Here is an 11670-nt window from a genome sequence, read left to right as displayed (position 1 = left end):
TTGTAGAAGCCTAAAATAAGCTTTCAGTGATGGAGCTTTTTGGTCAAGGACTATTTGAATTAGTAATGTGGCTGTAAATATTAAACATTGAAATTTTCATATGAATAAGCAAACACACAAATGAAGGGCTGGTATTCACTCTGAGAAGGTAAATACACTGCCCATGTGCATGAAATGAGATTAATACTACAATCTTATTTACAATACATCTATATCTGTTTATTTATCATTTTCAAAATACTACATCTTACCTATATGTTTCCCATACATATGGTAGTACAAGCTAAAGCAGTAGGTTGGATTATTGGCCACATTCCCATAGGATTTTTTTGGAACAACGCTGAACAGTGGGGTCAACAATTGTGCTTTATCTCCTTCCTGACGAGGGCGTGATGTTTCAATGTACATGTAATAACCTGGGGCAGAGAATGCAAAAGCACATTAGAGAAGGATTGTTCATTCATTAAATAGCTGATTCTGTTATATTACAAGAGCACACAATACCAGTTCTCTTCAATTTAAAGATATACAATGGAAAATGCACTACATTTTGAACTGACAGTGGTGTTGACATGTTTCTATGCTGAATGATGCAGTCCTGCCAAAGTGCAAAGCAGGCCAAAATATAGTCAGACCCCACAAACATTTCTGTATTATATTTTCATTTTACAAGGAATGTTTACATGTTGGAAAGAAACAGATGGACAAATTGCACAAGTTCAACTTGTTTCCTATATGAACTGTATTTTTTTCTCTAAAGAATCTCATCTAAGTTTTATAGTCTCATAGTTGTGGCCTGCTGCAAAGCTTTATTTCTCCTCCATCATGTACAAATGGCTTTCATATTATCGTAAAACTCTGAAGTTAGAGAGCACTGCCAAACTGCCCCTGTTGGGCCTTAGCAAGGCCCTTTATCCTCACTGTTCCAGTTCTTGGAGGAAATCCTCAGAGCAGAACAGCTTCAACTCTGGGATGGTGAGTTTCCGGACATGAACTGCTTGTTTCAGTTCCTTCCACAGTATTTCTGTTGAATTAAGGTCAGGACTTTGACTTGGCCATTCCAAAACATTAACGTTATTCTTCTTTAACTTTCTTGCTGCATGAGCCACTTTCTGTTGAGATTCAGCTCATGGACAGATCGGACATTTTCCTTTAGAATTCGCTGGGATAATTCAGAATGAATTGTTCCATCAATGATAGCAAGTTGTCCACACTCAGATGCAGCAAAACAGGTCCAACCCATGATACCACCACAAGCATATTTCACAGATGGGATAAGGTTCTTATGCTGGAATGCAGTGTTTTCCTTTCACCAAAGATAATGCTTAATGCTTAAACCAAAAAGTTATATTTTGGTCTCATCCATCCACAAACCTTTTTCCAATAGCCTTCAGGCTTGTCCATGTGATCTTTAGCAAACTGCAGACAGGAAGCAATGTTCTTTTTGGAGAGCATTGGTTTTCTTCTTGCAACACTGCCATGGACAACATTGTTGTTCAGTGTTCTCCTGATGGTGGACTTGTGAACATTAACATTAGCCAATATGAGAGAGACCTTTAGTTGCTTAAAAGTTACCTTTTGTTCCTTTGTGACCTCATGGACTATTACATGTATTGCTTTGGGAGTGATCTGGTCACTGGTCAACCACTCCTGGGAAGGTTAACAATTGTCTTGAATTTCCTCCAATGGTACCCAATCTGTCTGACTGTGGATTGGTGGAGTCCAAACTTTTTAGAGATGGTTTTCTAACTTTTTCCAGCCTGATAAGCATCAACAACTCTTTTTCTGAGGTCCTCAGAAATCTCCTTTGTTCATGCCATGATTCACTTACACAGCCATGTGTTGTGAATATCGGACTTTGATAGATCCGTGTTCGTTAAATAAAACAGGGCACTCACTCACACCCAATTGTCACCCCATTAATTGAAAACACCAGACTCTAATTTCACCTTCAAATTAATAGCTAATCCTAGAGGTTAACATACTTTTGCCACTCACAGATATGTAACATTGGATAATTTTCCTCTATAAATAAATGACCAAGTATAATATTTTTGTTTCGTTTGTTTAATTGAGTTCTCTTGATCTGCTTTTAGGACATGTGTGACAAAACATCACACATGTGTGACATGTGTGATGATGTTTTAGGTCATATTTATGCAGACATATAGAAACGTCTAAAGGGTTCACAAATTTTCAAGCACCACTGTATATGTAACAAATAAAAGATTTCCTCCTCCTCCTCCTCTTCTGCTTCTTTTTCTTCTTTAGGTCATTTACAACAGCCACTGACTATACAAAATACATCAAGGTAAAATCTGGTCATATTCTGTGGCAAACTGAATAACCAATGAATGGGGTTCACTTTTGATTTATTTGGGTGTCTAATTCACTACTGTTCAAAACTGTTACTATTGAATCAGCCAGTGTTTGAAAGTGCAATGTTTGAAGGTCCAAATGTTTGTACCAATTTAAATTCCACAATATTCTACTTCTGTTTGAATCAGCTTTGTTAGAAGTACACCCTTCCTACTTCTATAATCATTTTGATAATAATTAGCAGCTAGGTGTTACTAATGAAATGCACAAGCCATTACCTCAAAGAAATGAGGTAAAAAAAAAAAAAAAAAACTCTGTTCATCAATCTAGGAAGGGTTATAAGGCCATCTCCAAATAATTTTAAATTCACCATTCTACAATGAGAAGGAATGTTTATAAATGGAGAGCTTTCAAGATGTTTACCAATCTTCCCAGGAGTGAGCATCCATGCAAATTCAGTCCAAGTTCAGACCACTTAATGCTCAGAGATATAAAGAAAAGCTCAAGAGATACATCATGGCCTCTGTAAGCACATTAAATATTTGACAGTGCAATCAGAAAAACACTGAACATGTAAGGCTTTCATGGAAGGCTGGATAGGAAAAAGCCCCTTCTTTTCAAAAAGAATATGACAGCACAACTCAGGTTTGAACAAACTGAACAAACCACAAAAGTTCTGGAACAATATCCTTTGGACTGATGAAACCAAGGTGGAAATGTTTGGCCATCATGCACAGTGCCATGTTTGGAGAAAACCAAACACAACATCACAAAGATCTCCACAAACACCTCAATTCAATTATCATAGAGGGGGGTGGCTTGGGCTTGTTTTGCAGTCACATGACCTGTGAACCTTGCAGCCATTGAGACAACAATGAACTCATTTATACCAGAATATTCTTGAGACCATATTCGTGAGGCCATCTGTTCAGCAGTATAGCTAGGCAAAAATTGGGTCATGCAACAGGACAATGATCCCAAAACACACCAGCAAACTGACATCTGAATCACTAAAGAAGAAAAAACAAAGATCCAGGTGTTGGAAAGGCCAAGTCAAAGTCCAGACCTGCTGTGGTCTGATCTTAAGTGCATAAACGAATGCCCTCAAACATTAATGCACTGAAGCAATGCTGTTAAGAAGAGTGGGCCAAAATTTCTCCTAAATGATCTGAGAGATTAATAAACCCCTATTGAAAATGTTTACTTAAAATTATTAAACCACTAAAAGTAGTTCTATATGTTACTGAGTTATAGGATGTACTTAATTTTTCCACATGGTTTCTGAATGTTGGTTGACCTTTTTGGAAAAAAATGACTACATTTGAAATTGTAAATAAATAAAAACGGAATTGAAGGAAGGTGTACTTTACTTTTCCCATGATTTTGTGTGTGTGAGTGAGTGAGTGTGAAAATTATCTCAGTATTATGGGTGTGCAACAATTATCTCAATACTCTGATACCTTGCTTTGAACCACTACGGTCACTGCTGGGTCCAGTATTGGGAGTATACTTTGTGTCCCTGATGGCAGCACTATGTCTTGTCCAATCAAATTCATCTGTCTTGTCTTGGGTGAACATGCATATAGCTTCTTCTTCAAAACCACAGTGGAATTTACCTATGGAGGGATCAAATATTTCACAATTCATGAGTTACCATTTACAAAGAAAAGTAATATTTCTTAAATAAGTACCATATTCATGCTAGATCCATAGACTGCAACACTTATAAGTGTATCTCTAAAGCAGGGGTGTCTACCTTTTTTCAAAGGGGGCCCAGATTAAACCATTTCAAAATACAGCATGGCCATTCAAAGAATGACAATTCTTTGCCAAAGTATTATTCATAAATTCAAAATATTAAATATTGAAAACGTGAAAAATGTCTAGCATGTATAACAATAATAATTTTAAAAATAAAATCTACTGAATTTAATTTCAGGGGAATAACCTCAATAGGGAATCAAGTGACAATGATATTCATACATTTGTGTTTCTTTTTGAAACAAATGACATTGATGACTTTAGATAAGCAGTCTTTCACAAATTCACCCTCAGAGATACAACTTCCATGCTTAGTATTGCCACCATCTAGCTCGAATAACGTTCTCCTGCACCCCTCTTGCTCTGATAAAAATTTGCTTCTGCTAGGGTAAATTCTGTCATCCTCTGAATATTTACTGTAATGCATGTGCTTTGTCTATTGATGTCTCTTGATATTAAATTCCTTAATTACAATTATTTCTTGACATATGAGGCACACATATGCTATTTCTCCTGATGAAAAACTACTCAGATTTCCAGCTCTCTTGAAATCACTGTTCTCAATGTTAACTTTCAGCTTTCTGTATGCAGCAATGACTAAATATCATGCAATTTAAGTTTACAGTCCACTGTCGGGTAAAAGGAAAAATGTATGTAAAATGCTATGTATTGGCTGGTGGGCCATCTATCATAAGAAAAACCACAGGCCAATTAAAATCAGTCTGTGGGTCAAAGTTGGCCTGGTGGCCAGATTTTGGACACCCCTGCTCTAAACGGTATCTCTAAACTAGGTTATGGACACTGCAGACCGATTCAAAAGATACTTACTCCAATGAGGGTTTACAGGAGCTGTAAATCAGAAGAGAAACAGATGTTAAAAAACATGGTCATATCTCCATGTGGGTCAATAGCTTATTATTACTCTATAATAAAAAAACAGGGAGGACTTCTGGGAGAATATTGTTTGTATCTGGAGTGTAATTTGAGAGTTTTGAGCGATTTGAATTTAATTTGAAAGGGAAAATGGGCAAGAGTGGTAAAGAGAGCGCAATTGCATGAGTGAGACAGAGAAAAGGGGTGAAGGAGACCAGCTAGTTGGTTAGTGGTTAGTGATGGGTTGTGACATCCTCAAGAGAACTTATCAGCCTCATATCTCTTTCAGTTAAATTCAAAAGCAGCCTATCTGAGCAAGGAAGAATGCTACACACTTCTTTGCATGGACTTTAACCAACCATGATCAGAATGTGAAAATTTTTGAGCCAGACAGAAAATGTGGTGGAACATGGATGGCTCTACAAATCAGTCCTGTGCATTGAAATAATACACTGTTAAAACACAGAGCTGAGAACTAAACCTAACTTCCAGCCGCAGTATCTGGGAAGTGCAGAGTAGTTCTCGGACTGTCTGCATCCAAGATTTTTGATCATTTTTAATTTAATGGGTCAATGAATTATTGTTTTTTTTTTCTCTAGAAGTAAGAACAGTTGCATGCTGTGACCAGTCTCCCATGATGTGAAAATGACACTTGGCACCCTTTTAGTCAATACTTTGTGCTACCTCCCTTTGCAAAGATAACATTTCTGAGACTTATCCTATAATGCCTGATGAGGTTGGAGAATACATGGCAAAGTATCTGAGACCATTCCTCCTTCAAATTTCGAGGTCCATGCTCTTCAGTTCACCTCACAGATTTTCTATGGGTTTCAAGTCAGGGGACTGCGATGTATGTTTTGGATCATTGTCCTGCTGGAAGATCTAACCCTGGCGCATTTTAAGCTTTCTGGCAGAGGCAGTTGGATTTTCGTTTAATATTTGTTGATATGTGATAGTCTATGATGCCATGTATCCTAACAAAATGTCCAGGTCCTCTGGCAGAAAAACAGCCCCAAAACATACCATATTTAACTGTGGGCGTGAGGTACATTTCCGTATGGCTACCTCTCTGTGTGCGCCAAAACCACCTCTGGTGTTTATTGCCAAAAAGCTCTATTTTGGTTTCATCTGACCATAGAACCCGATCCCATTTGAAGTTCCAGTAGTGTCTGTCAAACTGAAGATGCTTGAGATTGTTTTTGGATGAGAGCAGAGGCATTTTTCTTGAAACCCTTTCAAACAACTTGTGTTGGTGTAGGTGATTTCGGATTGTAGTTTTGGGGACTTTCTAGCCCCAACTAACTTCTGTAATTCTCCAGCTGTGATCCTTGGAGTTTTTTTGTTCACTTGAACCATCCTCTTCACAATGTGTTAACATTTCCAGTTAACTGGAGTAATTATTGCCCTGATGGTGGAAATGAGCCTTTTCAATTCTTGTGCTATTTTCATATAGCCACTTCCCATTTTGTGAAGCTCAACAACCTTTTGCTGCACATCACAGGTATATGCCTTGATCTTACCCATTGTTATGAATGACTAAGGGAATTTGGCCTATGTGTTACCTCATATTTATACCCCTGTGAAAGTCATGGTTGAACAATGTCCTGTTCCTAGGCACCCAGGTATACAGTTTTTAAAAAAAAAAAATATCTGTGTGAATATACTACAAATATATTTTTCTCATACGAATTCATAGGGGTGCCAATAATTGTGGCACACCTATATTGAACTTTTTTTTTTTTATAAACCATTGTGTTTGCAGTTGTTTGATATCCATGAGAGGAGAGTATTTTGGTGAATTTTATTTAAAAAAAAGATAAAAAAAATTAAACAATAAAGCTAGTATTAGTGGAGGGCACTGTATACAAACACGCAGACCACTGCTGCGAGTCTTACCAGACAGTGCTGCTATCCTGTTTGCACAATGTGTGGTTAGCTTGGCTAGCTGAATGGCTGCATCCAAAATGCTGTTGTTGAGCCATGTTTCCATAAAAAACAAAAACACAGCAGTCCCTGACTTCATGCTGGGTAGTTAGCTGTAGTCTGAGTAAGTCCAGTTTATTGTCAAGAGAGTGAACATTGGAGAGGAGAATGGATGGTAGAGCCATGTGGCTAGGGTTAGCCTTTAGCCTTGCATAGATGGCGGCTCACTTACTGCACTTCCGCTGTTTCACAGACTGTTTCTGGCACCCTCTCTCCTGTCCAGTGGCATCAGGCAATGCCGTGTAGTAGCCCGAGGTTACGTAGCTCTTAAAGCAGTACATCGATTATTCCTCCTGAACTTTGTTCTCCAATGTCCAGCAAACGTTGGCGATGATAGACATGTTCACCAATCCTTCTGATGTACATCTCAATAAAAAGTTTTCTAATTGGTGTAGGCTACACCTAACATGCACCATATTTGTGGACCTGAAGTGGCTGCTGCATGCTTCTGCCCCACCATCTTTGGAGTTAACAACAATTAACTGTTGATATGTGGACATTGATAAACACAAATGCCAATCGGAGGTAACCTGGCATTATGTTACTCTGAAGTCAAATGTGACTTCTATTCTTCTGAGTATGGACAATTTTCTGAAGAAATCATACAGCAGAGAACATCACAAACACCATGAGTAGTCTTGTTTCTGACTGGGGTTTTCTTGGCAGAGACTTGACAAAGTGTTGTCACAGACAATGCAAACAACATGATTGCAAGCATACAGAAGCTGAGTTTATGCTATGTGACATGTTTTGCACATACAATAAACTACGTCATTAAAAAAGCTCCAGAAGAAATGCAAGCCCATCAGCCCATCCAACTGCAACATCCTTAATCAGAATACACATATAACTGAAACAAGGTATAAATGTGTAGAGAGTTTTTCTATGCTGGTACTGGCAACACTGCAGGACCCAATATTTAAAGTCCTTGGGTTTGGAAATCCAGAGAATGTAACTGAGGCAGAATAACATCTGACTCCTGAATATGCATCAGTGAGATCATCATCTGGCCAGCCTGGGTTTACATCAATAAACCATCCACATCCCAAGCCACAACTGAAACACCTCTGCATTCAGACAGCTTGTGGGACATACACGATAGTAGAATCAGTAACACCCAGAAGATTCAAAGTGCCACTGCTGATGCCACAGCGGAACTAAGAAAGTACCTCACAGATGACCCCTTTGACTACTAGAGAAAACGTTGGGGTTACACACGTAACCCTGTTCCCTGAGAAGGGAACGAGACGTTGCATTTAGCATAACAGTATGGGAAGCGCCTTGCGCACATGACCGGTATCTGAAGCTTGTGTAAAATCATGCCTCTATTTATAGGCCTGCCATGATCAGGTGACGTGGCAATTAAGCGCGCAATGGCACCTGTGAACCACACCGCCAGCCTCTATTATCTGAAGTGAAGATGCAATTCACAGGCCTGCCCTGGTATGACAGAGCTATGCAACCTCTCGTTCCCTTCTCAGGGAACAGGGTTACATGCATAACCCCGACGTTCCCTTTCAAAGGGAACTTCGACGTTGCATTTAGCATAACAGTATGGGAACGGGAATACCCACTCCATCATACCAAGGGTATGGCCTGTTCAAAAAGACGCAAGCCTGAGGGTCACTGCAAGACACTCGAGCCCGGGGTGGAATGAATATCCAGACTATAATAATGAATGAATGTGTGTGGCGTAAACCATCCTGCAGCAGCACACACATCCTGCAAGGGTACCCCTTTGGACAAAGCCTTCGAAGAGGCGACCGCCCTAGTGGAATGAGCAAGATGGCATGGCGTGGCAAGACCGCGTGCTGCATAAGCCATAGAGATTACTTCCACTATCCAATTAGAGATGCGCTGCTTTGACACAGCATCACCTTTACCGTCGCCACCAAAGCAGACCAGCAGTTGCTTGCTCCGACTTATGCCACTGGCCGGAGCGGTGGATGTAAGTACAGAGAGCCCTTACTGGACGCAGCAGGTGCATCCTCTCTTGTTCCAGTGTGAGGAACAGAGGAGGGCAGAAAGCCTGCAACACCACAGGTTGGGCAGCCAACGTAAGCACTTGAGGACTATAATCCGGCCTAGGATACAGGAAGGCCTTGGCTAATCCAGGGGTAAAGTCAAGGCAGGAAGGGGCAACAGAGAGAGCTTGTAGACCTCCCACTCGCTTAAGAGATGTCAGGGCCAGTAGAAGAGCTACCTTTAGAGTCAGAAGCTTCTCAGAGGCTGATTCTAAGGGCTCAAATGGGGCCCTTGACAGACCTTCCAAGACCACAGAAAGGTCCCGGGAAGGTATGCGCGGCCTGCAGATGGGCCTCAGCCATCTGACACTATGCATGAACCTCAAAGTTAGAGGATGTTGCCCCACAGAGGCTCCATCAAAGTTAGAGGATGTCTGCCCCTACATTCTGACTGCCCGGAATGTACATTGCGCTCACTGACAAGGACTTTCCCTCTGCCCAGAGAAGGATTAGTTGCGCCTGCCTGAACAGGGGGTGTGAACGTAACCCTCCCTGGTGGTTGATATATGAGACCACCGCTGTGTTGTCAGACACAACTAGCACATGGTGACCTCTCAACTGAGGAAGAAAGAATTTCAGTGCTAGGAATATGAGCTATAAACTGGACCCGGTAAGCCTTTTCTATGGTAGACAGAACCCATGGATATACATTTGGCAGTAGTTTCCACGCTGCCTGATGGTCTTTTAGTGATGTTAACTATTCCACATTCTATTGGAGGAAAGCATCAGATTTTCATTGCCCTGTGACAGCTCGCTGACCAGAGAACACTGAAAACTTGGGGACCGCCTTGGCTAGGGGAGGCCCTACAGTAGCACTGGGGGCTACCTGCCCAAACAACCTCATGTCCCCTGATGCGTCCCTCCACGGTCCCTCAGGACCGCTCTTCTATGCCTGCTTGGCCTTTATGACCATTCTCAGATCAGGCCTAGTAGCAGACCGTGACTGTGGCCGCCTGGTTCCCCTGGCTGTCTGCAGGGATTGGTAGGCTGCCATACTTGCCTTCTGGGTCTCCCTTGCACTAGTGCTGGCCCCGGCTCCACTCGTGGATGCCCGGGTGAGCTCGAGACAACTGGCTTTTTTTTAAATGCTGCCATATGTCGAGCTCGCTCAGCAGGTCTGCTTGGTAGGCCTGCCACCCTGTCATTATCCGCAGTGACCCACAAGCAAGACTACTACTACATAGGCTTGCCCACCAATGCCACAGTGGCCTTACACGGTGGTTTGGATGGCAAAGCCAGCCCCCCTAATTACGTGCCGTTGATGGAGAGAGGTATCTCACAAGCGCCTCCTCCACGTTCAGCATAGCTAAATATCCATGCCGTTCATTCCCCACAATGGCCGAATAATCCAACATTGTGGGTTTATAAATATGCATGGTTTTCCCCCAGAAGCCTGATATTTTGTCATGCAATTCTTGAAGAAAGGGGAGTTTCTACAGTGTGAGGGATTTACTTTCTCTGGGGAGAAAAAGGCTCATCCAGCCTTAGTAATCACTTCAAGCAGCTCTTTATATGCTGCTCTCAGTTTTTAGCACATCCTTCTGGCTCCTTGGAGTCAGAGAGTAATTATTACTATTACTATTATGCGAGCTCCAAAATCCAGCGGAGAGCCAAACCTGGAAGACAGAGCAAGAGATAAAGCAGCGCTCATCTCCGGCTCCTCTTCTGGATCCATAAGAGATCCCACGAACCTGAGACGGCTAACCTGAGTCTCGAATCGCGAGCCGAGCTGCTTAATGTAGGCGTTACCATGCGCAGCCTCTCAAGGCTGCCATCGCATGCTACACTCCTAAACACTTCACCCAGAAAGTGTGCACTATTCCCATGATGAAACGGAAGCAAGGCGTAAACACCCTTCCTGAATTCTTTCTCGCTCATTATTTCCATCTCTTTTTTTTTCTTTTTTCTAAAAAAGGGATAGAAAATTGTAGAGATTTTGAGAAAATATTGAGTAGAAATGAAGCGTTTCAGTGAGACATGCAGTCTCACTGAAGGTAATAAGGCTGGCGGCATGGTTCACAGGTGCCATACATATATATATATATATATATATATATATATATATATATATATATATATATATATATATATATATATATATATCATGCGACGCACTTAATTGCCACTTCACCTGATCATGGCAGGCCTATAAGTAGATTTTACACAAGCTTCAGGTACCGGTCACGCGCGCAAGGTGCTTCCCATACTGTTATGCTAAACGCAACGTTGAAGTTCCCTTTGAAAGGGAACATTTTAGTCTATACCCACATCGTTATACATTGGCATGTAAATACCTGGCACTAGCTGCCACTTCTATACATTGTGAGCATGTTTTTTCAAAAGCTGGGGATGTCTTAAGTGTCTTTAGGAACACACTAAAGACCTGTACTGAAGAACAAATAATTTTCTTAAATAAAAACCTTTAACTAAATATCTATTTGTTTCTGTATTTTATAACTATGCATGTATGTTTATGCAAACATACCCAGGTATACAAAACTTATCTTCTCAGTTTTTGGTTTACAAGTACAAACACTGTACATTGTAGAATAATAATTGCATAAACTAATATGCAATCAAACCCTTTAAAAACTATATACATATAGTGTCATATAAATATAGGCCAATAGCAAAGCAGGATTATCTGCATATATGGGATTGGGCAAGTGCCCTTGCGCACCAGCCAATGGGGGGCACCAAATGATTAAGA

The 11670-nt window shown here is 40.9% G+C and overlaps 1 protein-coding gene across 2 annotated transcripts in view; it reads right to left on the bottom strand.

Annotated features, from left to right (window-relative positions):
* Nucleotides 1-11670, bottom strand: part of mdga2a (MAM domain containing glycosylphosphatidylinositol anchor 2a) — a 183712-nt gene that overhangs the window by 7136 nt on the left and 164906 nt on the right. For both annotated transcript variants that reach the window (XM_017476272.3, XM_017476274.3), the window contains exons 12-14: nucleotides 4909-4929; nucleotides 3780-3935; nucleotides 252-416 (exon numbers count right to left, since the gene is read on the bottom strand). In XM_017476272.3, the coding sequence (XP_017331761.1) occupies nucleotides 252-416; nucleotides 3780-3935; nucleotides 4909-4929 (342 nt within the window). The remainder of the gene's footprint in view (nucleotides 1-251; nucleotides 417-3779; nucleotides 3936-4908; nucleotides 4930-11670) is intronic.

Source organism: Ictalurus punctatus, chromosome 9 (assembly GCF_001660625.3).
Source record: "Ictalurus punctatus breed USDA103 chromosome 9, Coco_2.0, whole genome shotgun sequence".
NCBI lineage: Eukaryota > Metazoa > Chordata > Actinopteri > Siluriformes > Ictaluridae > Ictalurus > Ictalurus punctatus.
This window is presented reverse-complemented; position numbering and strand designations above follow the sequence as displayed.